Source organism: Melanerpes formicivorus, unplaced genomic scaffold (assembly GCF_026170545.1).
Source record: "Melanerpes formicivorus ecotype bairdi unplaced genomic scaffold, bMelFor1.0.p_v2 SCAF_8, whole genome shotgun sequence".
Classification (NCBI taxonomy): Eukaryota; Metazoa; Chordata; class Aves; order Piciformes; family Picidae; genus Melanerpes; species Melanerpes formicivorus.
In genome coordinates, this window is record NW_027142360.1 from 24,287,832 (window position 1) to 24,307,321 (window position 19,490).

At 39.9% G+C, this 19,490-nt stretch overlaps 1 protein-coding gene across 10 annotated transcripts in view; it reads left to right on the forward strand.

Annotated features, from left to right (window-relative positions):
- Positions 1-19,490, forward strand: part of ANKS1B (ankyrin repeat and sterile alpha motif domain containing 1B) — a 420,346-nt gene that overhangs the window by 169,182 nt on the left and 231,674 nt on the right. For all 10 annotated transcript variants that reach the window (XM_068142750.1, XM_068142747.1, XM_068142754.1 and 7 more), the window contains exon 13: positions 17,812-18,395. In XM_068142750.1, coding sequence (XP_067998851.1) covers positions 17,812-18,395 — 584 coding nt within the window. The remainder of the gene's footprint in view (positions 1-17,811; positions 18,396-19,490) is intronic.

Below are 19,490 nucleotides of genomic sequence, written 5' to 3' on the forward strand. Positions count from 1 at the left end.
CTTTCCAAATTTTGTATATCATCTGGTTATCTAACATTTGATGTCTGCTTTATACAAGCTGAGCTAATGCAAACAGGGCTTACTTGATTAAAAAAACAGAAGCATATAGATTTAATTGGGCATTAGCAGCATAATAGACACAACTAATTCTTATAATAAATGGTGTGTTCTTTGTTAAATGTGACTTACATTGAAAAAAAAAACAAAAACAAATTAGTGCCTCCATAATTAATCTGTAAACTAAATGCAGAGAAAGTTTCTTCTAAATGAAGCAAGTACCTGTACATGCTCTTGCATAGAAATGTTTTCCCAGGATTTCCAACACAGAACTTCCACATTTTGTTGAAAACCAAGCAAGAGCAAAAAGGCTTCAGCTGTGAGTGATCCTAATTCTCTCCTTGCTCTTGCATCCTTCATAAGCTAATAGCACTTTCACCCAGAGAGGTCACAGTAAGTTTCCTATCCAAGTGCTAAGCAAGGAAAGTATATAGTTTAATTTCTAGAGGGTAGTATGTTGTTTAATTTATAGAATAGGGAAATATTTGCTGCTGTTCATAATCCTTCTGACTAGTTTCCATTGTATTTATTCAGAAGTGGTAGTTAAAATGTGTTTGATGAGATTTGGATCAAAGCAGCTGTATGAATGACAGTATTTCTAGGTATTAATTTGTTTGTTTGCATTTTGCAAGGAGATGTATTGCAGACACTTCTGTGTACAGGTAGCACAGCATTATGAAAGCAAGCAATATAAACCTTCCAGTCTGTGCTACTGAGAAATGAAGGAGCTGTTTAAAGAAGAAGAATGTTCTGGGTTTGTTTGTTTGATTTTTTTTTTTAAGCTGACAGTAGAATACTAGAAGAAAATCTGAAAAATGGAGACACTAAAGCAATTCATTTTATACAACAGCCAGAGATGAGGTTCTCACAGCAACCACACTTTAAAAAATTGTTAATACAGAAGTATTAATTTTCATTTCTCTTAAAAGCTGAAATATGTATCCAGGCTTCTTGAGCATTTATATCAAATAAAGAGAGCAAGACAGGTATATATCCAACAGTAAAGAAATAGGTCTGGCTGCAAGCTACCCTGTCACACACCAGTAGAATAGAATAAACCAGGCTGGAAGAGTCCTTTGAGATCATTGAGTCCAACCCATCATCCAACACCATCTAATCAACTAAACCATGGCACCAAGCACCCCACCAAGTCTTCTCCTAAACAGCTCCAGGGATGGTGACTCCAGCACCTCCCCAGACAGCACATTCCAATGGCCAATCTCTGTTTCCGTGAAGTACTTCTTCCTAACATCCAGCCTAAACCTCCCCTGGCACAGCTTGAGGTTGTGTCCTCTTGTTCTGGTGCTGGTTGTTTGGGAGAAGAGACCAACCCCCACCTGGCTACAACCTCCCTTCAGGGAGTTGTAGATGGCAATAAGGTCTTCCCTGAGCCTCCTCTTCTCCAGGCTAAGCAACCCCAGCTCCCCTCAGTCTCTCCTCACAGGGCTTGTGCTCCAAACCCATCACCACTGTTAACCACTGTTTCCCTAACATCTTTATTACTGATTAGCTGGTCTTTAGATGGGGTCTCTCTAAAACACAAGAAATGCCCAATAATCTGATATTTTTTCTAATTCAATTGAATATGCTAAATACTGAGCTCCTGGCTGCAAACCTGTGTTGTCTCTTCAATTACTTGCATAATCCTATTTAGCTTAATATACCTGGAATGTTTCCTTCTTTGTTAAATGGCACTCATTTGTTTAAATGAAGTTCAGAGTATCTAGGAAGGCTACACTCTTTAAGGAAGGCTACACTCTTTAAGGAAGGCTACACTCTTTAATATACAGCTATAGAATGATGGCTAAAATTAGAGCTAGCTTTATTGAAAATACTGCTTTAATATACTGTGGGGGCAGTCATATTAACACTACAGCTTATAGTTTTTATTCCATAGCTAATGTACACCTAAATAGTGCAACTATAGAGTACTAGACTTTTTTTTTTTGGTGGGATTGTTTTTGGTAAGACATCACCAGAACTGTATAAAAAATGAAAGGTGCTGCCAGGACTGTGCTGTGACTACCTTGATTAAATCAAATAGTACTAGTGCTTAGATTGCAGTGGTTTTATAAAGGCTATGCTATGATGTTCAGGGCACTAGCTGTGTTCAATACTCCTCTGCTACAAGAGCCGTGTAGAAAAGCAATTTATTCAAGGGGGGATTGGATTTGGTACTTGACGCCATGGTTTAGTAGCCATGAGGTCTTGGGTGACAGGTTGGATTTGATGATCTTTGAGCTCTTTTCCAACCTTATGGATTCTATGATTATTTAAAACAGCCCTTTTGCTAAACCCCCTGATGATTTTGCTTTTTGCTTGCATAACCTCTCACTCCTTTGTGGGGTGCAGGTGGGAGTGGTGTCTCTTCTAAACCCTTCAAAGCTGAATGAAGATCCAGGCCTGTGGATTTTAATATTTTAATATTAAAACATCAATATGTTATTATTTTCATGTCAGGAGAAGACAGCCTTTACAGCAAAACACCAATCTGTATAACAGTTCCATATATATGTGTGGCTTGGCTCACACACACCTGAGTTGAGGCTAACCGGGCAGCTCAACTGAATGAAGTTACCCATAATTGGGCATAAATCTGGTCTTTGTGAAGAAAATACGTTGCTTTTTCATTGGGGGGGGGTGGGGGAAAATAAAGTTTTCCACAATTTAGGCTCTTTGAAACACCACTAATTAAGATAAGACAAGTCCAGCCTCTTTAAGAGGTAATTGCCAGGATATGGAATTGACATCAAAATTAGTACTCTTAGTTTTTTATCATACTAATAACCCCTTCTCCATACAGAGTGAACAAATCTGGTTTATGCTCAGATTGCTAATGAGAAATATTAATACACTTACTGCAGGGAAAAACACTGACTAATCACTGGAAGACCACATAGGAAAAAAAGATCTACACTGAAAGATAAATGCCAAACTCAATTGAGTTGATGCCTTTATTTAGTTTTCAATATTTGGAAGCTTAATAAACTGCATTTAAGCTATGAGCAGGTACATATTCTGTTTCTGAGCAGCTTCTTTATGTGAAGACTTCTTGTGTCTTCAGAGTATGACATAAGTAAATGCAACAAATTAACAGAAGGCTTTACATGCTCTTAAAACTCTACACATTAGTAGCATGAGGAGAATAGGAAAATGTAGCTTAATATAATACTTGGCTTCCAAACTTAAGAGTTAAATTGCTATATAACCATTGCTGGAAAATGCCGGAGAATTCTGGCAGTCATAATTGTGTATTGCCAGGATAAAATGAGTTGCTTCTAAAAATACTTTGAGAATCTTTTTTTTATTTACTAGCTATACATTAAAGCTACAAATTTTCATTGTAAGAAAAAGTATTAGCACTAAAACATTAAAAAAATAAAAAATAAAGCCAAGGGTCTTGTTAAGAAATTATAGAATCATAAAATCAGTAAAGGTGGGGGGGAGGGGGAAAACTTCTAAGATCATCAGCCCAGCATTACCATGACCACTAAACCATGTCCTCAAGTTTCATATCTATGTGTTTCTTGAACACCTTCAGGGATGAGGATTCTGCCACCTCCCTGGGCAGCTTTTCCCATTGCCTGATCACTCCTTCAGTAATGAATTTTTTCCTAATATGCAATTTAAGCCTCTCCTGGCACAATTTGAGGCCATATCCTCTTGTTCCATCACTAGTTACTTGAGAGAAGAGACCAATACCCACCTCACTCCAGCCTCCTTTCAGGGAGTTTTAGTGTGTGCTAATATCTTCTCTTAGCCTTCCATTCTCTGGACTAAACAGTCCTAGTTCCCTCAGCCATTTTTCATAAGACTTGTTCTCCAGGTCACTCACCATGTTCAGTGACCTTCTCTGGACATACTTCAGCACCTCAATGTCATATACTGCATGTCCCAAAACTGAACACAATACTCAACCCATGGCTTCACCAGTGCTGAGTACAGGGACACAGTCACTTCATTGCTGGACACAGTATTTTTGATTCAGGTCAGGATGATATTGGCCTTCTTGGGCCCCTGGGCACATTACTGGATCATGTTCAGCCATCTGTCCACAAAGCACCCCCAGGTCCTTTTCTGCTGGGCATCTTAATACAGTCAAATTTGGTCTGAGGCAGCATCATATATTTATTGACTTCAGCATGCTTTACACAAGGCTTCACATGCCAAAGTTAATGGCAGTTGTCACCATTTTATGTTTTCTCTGTAACAGAATTATCCCAAAATCATTATTTTGCAGTCATTCTTGCTGTCTTTGAGAAAAGTGCCACGCTGGAAATGGATTTTATATCGAAAAGTGGCAGATGTTAACACCATATGGATTAGTCAGGAACTATTGTAGCAGCTTCATGAGTGTTAGGTATATCAGAAGATCCTCTGAGGCTTTTTACCCAAAGAGTTCTGTGGGAATGAATGACCCAAGGACATCTGAAGTATTCTTGGTCTGTCCTGCCAATTTACTGCAGCATAAGCTTTGGTTGTTGTACTGTGTCTTAAGTTATTTTGAGGAGCTGGTCTGGGACAAACAGATGGTGCTCTGTAAGGAAAGGGCCTATAAGATAGTTTGGTAGTCTTTAACATTAATGGTAGTATAACAATAGCTGCTTCTTAAAATGCATTTGTACTAATTATTTCTTCTCCCACCTCACAAAGGTCAGTATTGTCCACAGTTTACAATGTTTCCATATTGTACAGTGAGCATGTGAAGATAAAACAATTCAGGAAACAGACACAATCAGTGCTGTGCACACAATGCCCTGTGTGAGGACTAGCTAGTCCTGAGGGAAAGCACTGAATAGACAAAATGCACTACAGAGACAAAAGTTACTTTGACAAACAAGACCTCAGGCCTGAAGTTTGGTTTCTGCATGACAGTGCACTGTGATATTAGACTCCCAACTGCAATCAGAGTTAGATGAAGCACATTACACAGCTGTGTAGCACTGGTACCTGGTGTGCTTGATAAAACCTCTAAGGTCAAGTCCAACTATCAACCTGACTCTGCCATTACCACTGAACCATGTCCTGAAATGCCATTTCTATGTGTTTTTTGAACACCTCCATGGATGGTGACTCCTCCACCTCCCTGGGCAGCTTGTGCAACGCCTGACCACTTTTTCATTTAAGAATATTTTTTCTAATATCCCTTTTGAACCTCTCCTGACACAACTTGATGCCATTTCCTCCTGTCCTATCACTAGTTACTTGAGAAAAGAGAACGACCCCCACCTGACTACAGCCTCTACAGCTTGGTAGATGTGTCAGATAAGAAATGCTAGAGAGCCTAGAAATTGAGTCATTTTCTGGGAATATGAATTGTGTAGGAGCGAGGAGGAGGCAGATGGTATGAATTGAGGTCATAATTTGGAGCAATGAGAGAAGATTGCATGGCACAGGGTTAATATCTTGTTTGGGAATCTGGAACTGTGCAGTGGGAAGATTAAGAAGGGTGTTATAGATGGAAGCTTCACAGATGCATTGGTAGTGTCTAGACTCTCATAACAGGGGTGGGTGTAAAATCTCTAGTGATAGGGTTTTTCATGTGGAATTAAATTCTTTATGTCACTCAGGTGACCTTTAATCATATCAGGCTCTAGGCGATGAGCTCAATGGTTGCCTGGATATCTAGACATGGATATAAGGGATTTATAATGTTATGAGATAGTTTCTTCAAAACGTCTCCCAAAGAAATATTGCTTTGTTGTTTTAAGAGAGCTGCCTTGGCAGTGGTCATCTTTGTTACAGCTCTTCAGCGAGCTACTCCGGCTTCTGAAATAAGGTCCTATCTGCTGAGGTAATGTGGGGGGTTTGAGGAGGACTTGGTTGCCAGCACTGAGGAAGATGAATACACTTTTTATTACAAAAAAATTGATGCTGAATACAAGTTTAAGAACTAAATTGGTTGCTGTGGGAAAGGTCAGGTATTTAATTGAGCTTGGTAATCATGATAACATTGCATAGTCCTCATACAAGTTTTCTCTGTGTTTTTGTGTGTGCGGCAGCTGCAAACACAACAAATAAACTTTTAAATGAACAGCGCAGTTCTAGCTCCTCCTCTAGTGAACAAATGGGTTCAAAAATCTCTAAAGAACAAACCAGTAGATTGTCTGACATACCAGTCTTCTCAGTTGTAAGAATACTAGTTACCATCCAACTCAAATGAAAATCCATTGTGTTGTACTGTGTGAAAATTGGATGTTAGGAAGAAGCTCTTCCCCATGAGGGTGGTGAGACACTGGCACAGGTTGCCCAGGGAGGTGGTGGAAGCCTCATCCTTGGAGGTTTTTAAAGCCAGGCTGGATGTGGCTCTGAGCAACCTGCTCTAGTGTGAGGTGTCCCTGCCCATGGCAGGGAGGAGGTTCTTCACCATGAGAGTGGTGAGACCCTGGAATGGGTTGTCCAAGGAGGTGGTCGAGGCCCCGTCCCTGGGGGTGTTTAAGAGCAGGCTGGATGAGGCTCTGTCCAGCCTGATCTAGTGTGGGGTGTCCCTGCCCATGGCAGGGGGGTTGGAACTAGATGATCCTTGTGGTCCCTTCCAACCCTGAATGAAACTATGAAACTAGATGATCCTTGAGGTCCCTTCCAACCCTAATAATTCTATGATTCTATGAAAAGTCATGTCTTGTAAAATAATATTTAATCTTTTAAATCTTTTAAATGCATTCCATTAGAGTGAAGCCAGAATCCTGAAACTTCACATTTTCTTTTGAAGTGTGTGTGTCTAGAAGCAACACATCACTGTTGTAGCCAAAGGGCTCTATGAAACATTCTCTAATTTTTCAATTTGCTGTATATATAATGACACTCTGTATACTCTAGCTAATTTTTTCTCACATATTCAGTTCCTTTCATGTGAAAAGAGGATTCCTACAAACATTAGCAAAGAGGTATAAAAGCACAGCATAAACATTTGTAAATGACTTGGAAAAATTCAGGATTTATGGTGAAGTCTTATATGCATCTTAAGAGATGCTGATAACACATAGCTCTCATGTTTTCATTAGCAACTAGTAAAGCCCTTAAGGAAATCCAGGCAAACTAATACTAAACTGATTTTCCAAACACACCTGGTAAAATACTGAAGAGGTTGGACCCATGGAACAATAGGATATTGGGCTTGGAAAGGCCCTCACAAGATCATCAAGTCCAGTGCCCAGGCAGCATCACCTAGGGCAGGCCATGCAAGAATGCATCCAGGTGTGTTTGGAAAGTCTCCAGAGAAGGAGGCTCCACAACCTCGCTGAGTAGCCTGTTCCAGGGCTCCATCACCCTCACAGTAAAGAAATTTCTCCTCATATTGAGCTGGAACTTCCTGTTTTCCAGTTTGTACCCTTTGTTCCTTTTCTTATCTCTGGGTACCACCAAAAAGAGCCTGGCACCTTCATCTTGACACCAACTCCTCAGGTATTTATAGACATGAATAAGATCCCCTCTCTTCTCCAGACCAAACAGCCCCAGGACTCAGTCTTTCTTCATGGGAGAGGTGTTCAAATAATTCTTCTCAATATAGAACTTTTTACTTCAGACTACAGTGGGGGGGTTCCTGCATTCTGATTTACTTCCACTAAGAGAAATAAATCAATAATTTGGAACATTGGTTTTGTGGATTTTTTAAATTAAAAATTACAAGGCTTAGAATTTTTAAAGGTGTCTGAGCAAGCTAGGCAAATTGAGGCAAAAACTCCCTTAGCCTTTCTTGTCAGCTCCAGTATTTTACTTAAATTGTAGAGAATATTTCTACAAAACTGGCAATTCTGCAGTCTTTAAACAGCCTCTAGCTTGAGAACCAGCACTAAAATAGAGCATAGCAGAGGCTAATTGGCTGGGGGGGGCTGGAGCAAGTTTCACAGCCTATTTTATGCACTGCAATGATATTGCAAGATGTCTGTAACTCTGCAGGGTTGTTTTAGAGCTATCTTGGTCTGTGCAGTGCACTGTAGTAATTATGAATTCAGTGTGGCAACATCTCACAGCCCTTGAAGAGGTTTTGGTTTCATTCCTTTCTGCTGACCCATTCCTTTTCTGCATTTATTGCAGTTATTCATCTGCAATGTTAAATGCTGATGAGAGAACTCAATGCAAACCAAAAATATTAGTTTTAAGTTACAATAAAGTCATTTTTGTGGATTGGAAGACCTACAAGAAAGCTGGGGAGGAACTTTTTAGGGTGTCAGGGAATGATAGGACTAGGGGGAAGGGGAAAAAAAATAGGAATGGGTAGATTCAGATTGGATGTTAGGAAGAAACTCTTCCCCATGAGGGTGGTGAGACACAGGAACAAGTTGCCCAGGGAGGTGGTGGAAGCCTCATCCCTGGAGGTTTTTAAGGCCAGTGAGGATGTGGCTGTGAGCAACCTGCTCTAGTGTGGGGTGTCCCTGCCCATGGCAGGGGGGTTGGAACTGGATGATCCTTGAGGTCCCTTCCAACCCTAACAATTCTATGACTTTCTGTAGGCATGCAGGTATGCAGCCATTAAAAAAGACAATATTGAAGTATCATAGTATCATTCAGGGTTGGAAGGGACCACAAGGATCATCTAGTTCCAACCCCCCTGCCATGGGCAGGGACACCCCACACTAGATCAGGCTGGCCAGAGCCTTGTCCAGCCTGGTCTTAAACACCTCCAGGGACGGGGCCTTGACCACCTCCCTGGACAACCCATTCCAGGGTATTTATGTCTGCAGAGCTTATTTCTAATGTATGCATGTATATGGAGCAGGGGGATCTTTTATAGAAGTTTCAATACATATTTTTATTTTCAGCAAATTCTTTTTAATCCCTTAGTGTTTCCATCTCCTAGAGAGTCTTTCAGACAAGAAGCAAATTTGCTGTTAAGTTAGATAGTGAAAACATTGTCTGTGCTTCATGAACAAAGGCTCTGTATCCCCTTCTCTTTCTGGAGTTGTGTTAAACCTTTTTTTCCCTTAGTGGAAAGGAAATTGCTACTTCAGGTAGTTCAGATTTTTCATGGGATACCACAATTTATATTTGGAAGGGCAATTCTCTTTTAGTACTCTCAGTGAACAGCTGGCCCACAGTAATATTTTATATCATTACAGCTGTCTTCAAAGTGATTTTATGACTCAGCCTTAGTTTGATACCAAGACCAGAAGCTTAAGTTATGGCCAATTTTTCTCCTTCTATACTTCAAAAGTATTTTCCACAGAAAAAAAAATATCTGGCTCTTCATTTCTTCATTTCCATAGTTTTTGACAGTGTTAAGAACTCTAATAAATAATTGCCCTCTTTCAAGCAAATCGATTCTTCTCCAGTGAGACATGGAAATATCAAGTTCTTCCTAAACATGTGAAATCTTTATTCAGGTGTTAATTTGCTGGATTTTGAATGTTTTCCACTGTGGAAAAAAAATAAACTGGAGTACATTTTTATTCCAACACAGAATGATTCCATATTGTTGGATGCAGTTGTGTTATTATTATGCTAGTCTGTGCCCCATGTGCAAAGATACATTATTATTATTCAGCTAGTCTGTGCCACATGTCCAAAGATACATTATTATTTATTATTATTATTCAGTTACTCTGTGCCAATGTGCAAAGATGCCTTCCAAGAACTACTAAAAATGCTGTAATTTTCAAAGTAACCTATTTCAGGAGTGACCATCTTGACTTCTTTTTGACCATGCTAAGGTGCAGACCTTAGCTGCTTATGCAGAAATGGTCTGAAGATGCAAGTAGTGGCTGAATACTTGGCATTTCATCATTCCATCTTCCTCAGGTTCTTTTAAAACTGAATTTAAAAAAAGTCATAAAAACATTTTAAACATTAAAAAAAAAATTCTTTTTAGGACCAACTGTAATTTGAAAACCTCATCAGAAGTTTGTGGTTTTAGAACCTTTGGTTTTCAGGATGACGTCTGTGTTTTCCTCTTGTTCTCTTCTCTCTCTGTCATTTTTTCTTTCAAAAGGAGAGCAATAAGTTGTTTGCCCATTTTTCACTTTTTTTATCAGTGAAAACGTTTAACATTTAAAATTAATAAATAAATATGAAGGGGGAAAAAAATTCACAGTGAGGGTGAAGGAGTACTGGAACAGGCTGCCCAGGGAGATTGTGCAGTCTCCCTCTCTGGAGATATTCAAAACTCGCCTGAATGCGTTCCTGTGTGATCTGGTGTAGGTGATCCTGCTCTGGCAGGGGGGTTGGACTGGATGATCTCTAGAGGTCCCTTCGAGCCCCTGAAATTCTGTGATTCTGCAAAATAAATCTGCCAGGCAACCAGCACCAGAACAAGGGGACAGAGTCTCAAGCTGCGCCAGGGGAGGTTTAGACTCGAGGTGAGGAGAAAGTTCTTCACTGAGAGAGTTGTTCGTCATTGGAATGTGCTGCCCAGGGAGGTGGTGAAGTCACTGTCCCTGGAGGCTTTCAAGAGGAGATTGGATGTGGCACTTGGTGCCATGGTCTAGTCATGAGGTCTGTGGTGACAGGTTGGACTCGATGATCCTCGAGGTCTCTTCCAACCTTAGTTATACTGTGATACTGTTCTGGCTTCTGTTATGGTGCTGTCTGACATGTTGAGCTGCTAGTGGTGCTTGTTAGCCTCTTTTAGAGAGAGGAAATAGTGACTTGTGTAAATTTCACACAGAATGATCACAGATGACTGTGATCATTTGATTTCCAGATGAGGAATATGCTAATTAAAATGATTGCGGTATTGTTTCTGCAATTATTTGTTAATTATGATTGACTTTGTGGACTAATTCTTCATCCTGAATTCTCCTGGGTGTGTTTGGTAGGTTAGACAATTTGCCCAAGCAGAACCTCATCAAGGAAAACACTGTAAGAATCAGTGTTATTTTAAAGGAAGTTGATCATGAGCCTCCACTGATGTGTGCAGCAGCAGCAGTGGGCTTGAGGCAATGCAAGGAATTGTGTTTTTTAGCAACATGATGTATAACAGTGTTAATTTTTCTACAGCTCTCAGTTTAGTTGAAATATGCAGTTGTTTTACAGTCTCTTTCAATCATGAAGTGTTGGAACAATTAATTCTACTAAAAGAAACCTCAGCAGAAGTAAAACATAGTCAAGCAGTACTAAAGGGGCATCCCCAACATATACAATATGAAGATCACATCTGGGTCCTTAATTCACAGATAAACATAATTATTGATGTTTGTTCAGCAGTGTTCCTCATAGTGAACAAAACATAGAGTAAATTAGAGCAGAATGAAGCAACAGTAACATCCTAAACCTGTCCTGTTTCAGATATTCCTGGTTTAAGGACCTGATGAGCTTGTCATAAACTATAGTGAAGCATTTATTTCCTCTGACACTGTAGATAAGAACTAGTTAGCTCTGAAACTATGCTGCTTTCTAAATCCAAAGTATCTAATTACACAATAAGGAAGATTCAGGTACTTATTAAAGATGTTCCAACAACTGGATGGGGCTTTTTGGTGAGGAAGTGTTTTCTCCAACCTATTACGACTGATACTCTGCTCAGGCTGTTACCTGAGCAGAATCTGGGCTATCAGTTATGGACCCATAATGGGATAATTCTCATCAATATTTTGACAGTCTGCCTAGAAAATTAGTATTCATCACTAAATTCTTTTGCATATAATCTTTTTCTTGACCACTTATATTTTGTAAATACTTGTGGAAGGATAGCCATATAAATTCTTCGGACATTTGCAACCCCCAAATAAATTAATAGGGCAAAATGCATATAGAGAATCCACTTCTTATTCCTTCAATTTCCTGACTCAGTATTTATTGTTTTATTTTTATTTGGATGTTATGAACAAATTCTTTGGAAGTTAACAACGAATTCTTTACTGTGAGGGTAGTGCAACGCTGGAACAGGTTGCCCAAGGATGTGGTTGAGGTCCCATTCCTGTAGATGTTCAAGGTGAGGCTTAATGGGGCTCTGGGCAGCCTCATCTAGTTGTGGGTGCCCCTGCTTACTACAGAAGGGGTTGGACTAGGTGACCTTTGGAGGTCCCTTCCAAACCAGACCATTCTATGATTCTGTAACAAAAAAAGATGCAATGACTTCCAAGCTTACTGAAAGATTTTAAGTGTTTGGTTTCAGGACAGAAATGATAAAAAAAAGTTTCATATAGACTTGAAAAATTTTGTCGGTCAGGATGAAATGTTCCTTGACTGCCTGTAGCTGGACTGCCAGAACTGGGCTGTCATTCTACAGCCAGAGTTATTTTCCAGACATTTTTAATAGTTATATGCTTTCTGTCCTTAGAGCTTTGTTTCTGCTGCCTGACAAGAAATTTTGCAAAGATTAAAGGATGCCAGTTGGAGTGGGGTCTCTTTATTTTACATTATGTCTTATGAAGTGACTGATTCCATTCCTGATGGCTTTGAAACATAATTACAAGCTCATCTGTGGTTGTTGCATCTTATATGTGGAATGCAGACAGGAGAGGCAAACTCCTTTTTATCACATCTTAAGTATCTACAAGTTCACCTAAGCATATTTTACCTTATATATGGAATGTGGACAGGAGAGATTAAATACTTCTTTGTATCACATTTTCAGTCTCTTAAAGCTACTTCTCAAATCAGTAATATACTCTTTACCAAGGTTAGGAAAGACAGAAATGGATTATCAGTACATATGCCAGAACATATGTTTTGTGTCCTTTTTGGTTGTGTTTCATGCTTGAGAAATGGAATTGTTACTTAGGCCGATTCTTCCTTCTGCATACGAGCGTCGAAACTGTTGAACAACATCCGCTTTTAGAAACAGCATTCTAAAAATCATCCATTCTTTCTCCAGTCTCTTGTGCCTTGACAATTAGTAAGTTTTGTTCTCAGTTTGTGGAGGACTTTGTCAGTCCTTCTTTGCACTTGATGTGTGAAATGTCAGGAGTGGAACAATTAACGAGGTTTCATTAGAGTCTTTAACAAAAGGATGTGCTTTAAAGAGCTCATCTGTCACTTCCATATTGCTTCGCACTGATTTTGGTTATTAAGTGTCACAAAATCTCCTCTTCTATTACTCTTCGCTGCTGTAGCACATTGTGGAATTAGCATGTACTTTCTGAGCACAGCCACAGCCCACTCAAATGCTAGCTTTCTCCTGCAAGATTACCACAGGATTTCTCAATGCAATTATATGTGATCTTTCTGCAAAAAAAAATTGCATTTTGCATCAATTTCCATTCATTTCTCAGAATTTCTTCTGAAAGCTTGCTGGAGTGTTAGAAAAATTCTGGTGTGATTTTTTTTTTTCCCCCCTTCCTTTTTGCAGCATAATAAAGCTGAAATATTCTAATAGAACATGGGTGGTGAGCTAGTCCAGTGTTTCACATGAGGGATGTTGAACATCATTTTATCTGCCTGAAATTTCTAGCCCATAAATACATATGAACACCTTAGTTTTCTGAAGGATTCTGGTTTTGATGGGCAGGTATAAGGCAGAATCTTGTGCTGTAAAATGTGATGGTTCATGAGAGGCTGTCTGTCATCGAGATGTCTCGGAACTGTGCCTTATATAGTCACACAGAAAGAAATTCTCATGGAAATGGCATTATGGAGGTGGCAGCAGCAGCAGCTCTATATTTTTGTCTAGGTTGAATTTTGCAGCTAAGGATTAACCCTTTGTGTGATCTGTGTAAAAATTGCATTTATATCCCACTCAAATACAGAATATATTTTTGCACATTTACAGCAGAGTTGATGCATCTCTGTAAGAGTGGAAAATTACCTCTATTTGCACCAGACTACACTGGTCTTGCTGAAATTTGAGGCAAGAACTGTATTTGGGTGTTCTAATGTGGTTACCATTTTGGGGGAAAGAGAGAGAATTAGCAAGTATTATTAACTACCATCCCTCCTTGCTGAAAAGTCTTTTCTTCATTAGAAACTGGCAAGCAACCTTCAGAAAACTCCTTAAGGAGCTACCTTTCCCCTGGTACCTTTCTTGTCTTTTGCAGTTCCTGGTAGGTCATTGTGAAACAGATGAGTAGAATGTGGACAGTGAAAGTACCGAGAAAAAAGCAAGAGTGAGGCAGTAAAATCCCTCAGCACAATGTCAAGTGCAGACTGCAATGTTAAGGGCTTGAATTGGCAGCCAGTAAGAGAAAGCACAAGACCCACAAAGACTTTTACTGTGATTTCAAGACTTTTACTGTGATTTCTAAAGCACTGTGGCTCTGAGAAGCTGGGAATGTTGGAACCAGGGCGCAAAGCCTGGAGACTGCCAACGCCAGCCTTGCAAACCAACTCCTGGTGGTGTCTTTAGATTTAAGAGGAAGCATAAGGAGAAACAGCAGTCTGGCTGGACACTATTGCTCCTTTTCTGTGTTGCTGCTGGCGACAGTAGAAGCCCACATTCTTCATTAGTTGTTTAGTCATTGTGGTGTTGTCTCTCCCACACAAGTCCGCAGTACCTTGCTATAACATTTGGTAGAGTGAGAAAACATTGCATGACCTCATCCAAGCTATCTGCAGCCAACATACGGCCATCCAAGAGCTAGAGCTTGATCAGAGCACTGTGTTGTTTTCTGTGTGAAATAATGCCTTCCTCAACACTACCACTTCATCTTCTAAATATGATGAATTTTCTGTCTTACACCCTTTCTTGCTGATCACCCCATTTTACGATACCACCGTTGACAATACAACATTGAAGGTATGGTACTGTCTCTGAAGCAAACTTTACCATCCAAATAGATGCTTACCATGCTTTTGTGAAAGGATACTCTCCAAATCTTACTCAGCTGTGGCTGTTAGTTTTATCAATCAACAAAGTGTGTAGAAAAGGGAGTTGAGGATACATTTTTGGACACACGTGCAGAGTGTGCTGCTAAAAACAGGCTCAAACTGGCTCACATAAAAATAGATCCTGAATAGATTAATAGTGCAGGTGTCGCAAAACAGTTGTTACCATAGCTATAGAACACACTTCTTGTGGATTATTATATTACATTAGGAACTCGAGCCATGGCAACAGCAATGCCTCTTAAAGACGTAACTCTGTCATTATAATTTATCTATTACAGCTCTTTTCATTGCTAACAACTGTTATTCTTCTGAATGTACTTTAGTGTTCTACATTAAATCCCTTGAGATCGAAGCTGATTTCCAACTGTACATGAATGCAGAATTCATAGTATTTAGTGTGCTCCTGATTTTCTTAATGTGCTCTGCAATCTTGGGCTGAAATTCAGAAAATAGTTATGTGAGTTTGATGAAGCATCTGGAAATTACAGCTCTCAAATACTGAAAGTGAGAAATGGCATTCCACGGAGATCTATATGTGTACCACAAGCAACTGTGCTGGGGTGCACCAGGGTGTAAATAAATAGCTGATTGAATTTCAGTCTGCTGCCTAAATGTCTGTTTGATTGTATATAAACTGATGATAATAGCAATATGTATCTGTGGCTTCAAGATTGTGGCAGAACTGAATTTACTTGTAGTTCCAAGTATAAATGTTTTCCATGTCACACAGATATGGCAGTATCACAGTGACTTTCAGAAGTAAATCCTCCCGCTTGGTTAAGCTTGTAATGCACTTGTAATAACACTAAGGATCTGTAGAAACAACATCTGGTTAGAATAGAATAGAATAAACCAGGTTGGAAGAGACCTTCAAGATCATCACGTCCAACCTATCATCCAACACCACCTAATCAACTAACCCATGGCACCAAGCACCCTGTCAAGTCTCCTCCTGAACACCTCCAGTGACGGCGACTCCACCACCTCCCCGGGCAGTCCATTCCAGTGGGCAATCACTCTCTCTGTGTAAAACTTCCTCCTGACCTCCAGCCTGAACTTCCCCTGGCGCAGCCTGAGACTGTGTCCTCTTGTTCTGGTGCTGGCTGCCTGGGAGAAGAGACCAACCTCTGCCTGTTTACAACCCCCCTTAAGGTAGTTGTAGAGAGCAATAAGGTCACCCCTGAGTCTCCTCCTCTCCAGGCTAAGCAGCCCCAGCTCCCTCAGTCTCTCCTCACAGGGCTTGTGTTCCAAGCCCCTCACCAACTTCGTTGCCCTTCTCTGGACTCATTCCATCAAGTCAACATCCTTCCTAAACTGAGGGGCCCAGAACTGGACACAGTACTCGAGGTGCGGCCTAACCAGTGCAGTGTAGAGGGGCAGAATGACCTCCCTGCTCCTGCTGGCCACACTGTTCTTAATGCAGGCCAGGATGCCATTAGGTTTTGGTGTTTAGGATACTATTTCCAAGTGAAAAGATACGGCAGTAAGGAAAGTTTTATCTGATAAGGAAGTAAGATCTCTTTCTGTTGCAAAAAAAAAAAAACGAAAACCAAAATAATTTATCATGGGTATAAAACTTCTCTCCATTAGGAGTCAATGCAAGAGCTTGAACTTCTCCACCTGTACCCCCATGCTCTTTTTAAAAGCCCATTCTTAGGAGATTTAAAAGCCCATGGTAAACAAGCCTGTTACCATTAATTTGCTGATCACCTTTGCAATCGAATTTCATATCATAGCTTTCCTCAGTGCCAATTAATTTGGTTGAAACAAATAAAATATCTAATGAAAAAGTTCAAAAACATATGATGAAGTTAGGGGATAGAACACAATAGGAATGGAGAGTCTGAATTTCTCAGACACATCAGGAGACTTAAGAGTCTGTACTTAGTCTGTAGCATAGATTCTGGTAGTGTATGAACATACAACTTCTGACAATAAAGAGATTAATGTAGCTGCCCTTAATGAAGTAGTTGTAGAGATGCAACTGTTAGTGGGGACACGGTTAGTCTGAGTAGAACACTCCAACTTAATGCCATGCAGATAGAGCGATGTTGTCCTCACCAACACTGCAAATGAGACAGCACAGGTAGAAAAAGGTCTCTTTTTCTTCTTTTTTCTTAGTCATTACAGCAAAAGGCATAAAGAGAGCTATAAATTTTTAATAATCCCCTCTGAACTGTGCCAGAAAGTGCATTTTTCCATCGCTGTGGGGTGGGTTTTTTTGCATGTCTGCTACATTGCATATAAAACTTCTGTCAAAAAGGCTTAATGTCCTATTCTTTTTTTTTCAAGTGGTTACTGTTACTCTGAATCTATTCTCTAAAGTTCCCAGAATGAAAAACAACACTTAGCTCTATTCTTCAGAGACTGTCAGCAAAAAGATATCATCCTGTAAATTCACTATTATTATAATGACTATAAAAAGAAAAATTGCTAACAATACCCTTGACAATACTTGTTCTTCATGTGTTTTACTACCTACAAACTAACTAGCTAATTCATCATGCTAAACTGTGTAATTTGTACACGTTGCAACTCAATAGCAAATTAAAAGAGACACAATCAAGCTGACAGGGTAGCAGTGACCTATTTTATTAATTCTCTCTTTTTTCCTCCTCCCACCCTGCAATTTGTGTAGCACACAGTGATTTTTGGATGTTTTTTTTGTCAGGATAAAATAGCCAAGTTTAAGATGAGATTGGATTTCTAGGATGCTAATCAGTCAACTCGTAGTACAAGTTTATGTGGGTTGGATTGGTTGAAGGGTTGGACGCGATGATCTTGAAGGTCTCTTCCAACCTGGTCTATTCTATTCTATTCTATTCTATTCTAATCTATTCTGAAGTTTCTTTTGTTCCTGTTCCAAGAGACCACCAAGCATCATACAAAGTCATTTGCTGGAGGATGTCCCTGCTCACTGCAAGGGGTTTGGACTAGATGACCTTGGAGGTCCGTTCCAACCCAAACCATTCAATGATTTGGTAGGGAGTAAGGGGTTTGCTGCCTGTGGTATTTGATCACTGTTTTTTACAAGGTACTCTCTCTTTTCAGAGCGCCTTTGCCAAGGAGAAACATCCACTGAAAGTGAGCTTCCTAAAGGACACCCTGCTGAACAGTTTGCAGGTTTACTTCATGGATCCTCCCCTGCCTATGACCCACCTGACAACCCACTCCAGCTGTACAGCAAAGCAAGCCAGTGCAGCGGCCCACTAGAGAAAAGCATTTTGAGCAAGAGCGCAGCACAGCAGATACAGCTACGGAAAGAAGGCAGCACTGATCCTCCTGTTAAGAAAAAAAAGCCACCAGTTGTAAACAGAACCATATTTCATACTAAAACTAAGCCAGTAGAAAATCATACGTTGGTTGCCCCCTCAGCGAGGCTAAGTGAACAATGGGTTATCAGCACTGGGGGGTTTGTGGAGCGAGCGTGCACGCTCGGGAGAATCCGGTCCTTACCAAAGACTTTGCTGGAAATGCACATGTGCAAAAATGTTTCAAAATCTGATTCTAACCTTATCACCCACCCACCAAATGACAAAAAGGCAAGAAGCAACTGGAGTGAGCCAACACCAAAGCAGCAGTGCTCCAAAGGGAATTCCGAGAGAACGCCTTCCTTCACATCAGAATGGGAAGAGGTAAGGTGTCCTCGTTTTTAAGTAGAAGCAGCTGCATGGTATAGTGAAAATGCTGTTACTGTTTTGCTTCAGAGGTGAAAGAAAAAGTGAACCTTCCACACTGCAAATCCTTAGATAGTGTGTCGTGGTGTGATGCATGGCAGCTTGACAGCCGGCACAAAATGCAATGCATTGCCATTCAAAATGCTGCACGCTTAATGAAGTTCAGTGTTTCCATAGGGGATGAAGTTAACCAAAAGTAACTCTGCAGTTTGTTGTGACATTGAAATGATTTTCTATCAAAGTGCTTGCCACTAACACTAATAAAATTAGTAAAATTCTCTGTGGCTATGTCCATTGTTTACATATTTGCTAATTATTTCCCACTGTAGTAACACCAGCCAGGAAGAGACAGGAGAAAAGGGCAGGAATGGAAAGTCTAAGATATTTAGGCTGATTCAACAAACTCTCCTTGTATGACTTAATTTCTAACTGGTTTGTAGCCTGTGTGCAGAGTGCTTGACATACACCTGACTCTTGCTTGAAGTGGGAATAAATCCACTCATACAATCATAGATTTGTTTTGTCTGGAAAAGACTTTTAAGATTGTTGAGTCCAACCTTCAACCTAACACCGCCAGGGCCATTAAACCATGTCCCAGAGCGCCATGTCCACACATTTCTTGAACACACAATGAATTGAGGACTATTTAAAGATGTATCCCACTGATTTGGCTCATACAGGAGACTTTAGTTTTAAAACTAGTTTTATAATAATTTTTAGACACATTTTTTTTTTTCCTCCTGTGCTAAATGAGACAAAATATTCCCTCTTACTGAGGTAAATTAACAGTGGGAAATAGAATAGAATAGAATAGAATAGAATAGAATAGAATAGAATAGAATAGAATAGAATAGAATAGAATAGAATAGAATAGAATAGAATAGAATAGAATTAACCAGGTTGGAAGAGACCGTTGAGATCATTATGTCCAACTTATCATGTTTAGAACTTCACTGCTATTACCGAGAAACAAGCTTTTCTCTTTAGGACAACTGCTGTGGGGAAATGTATTCACCTCCAGAGTGCTATTTGATTTCAGAAGGAACCCAGAGC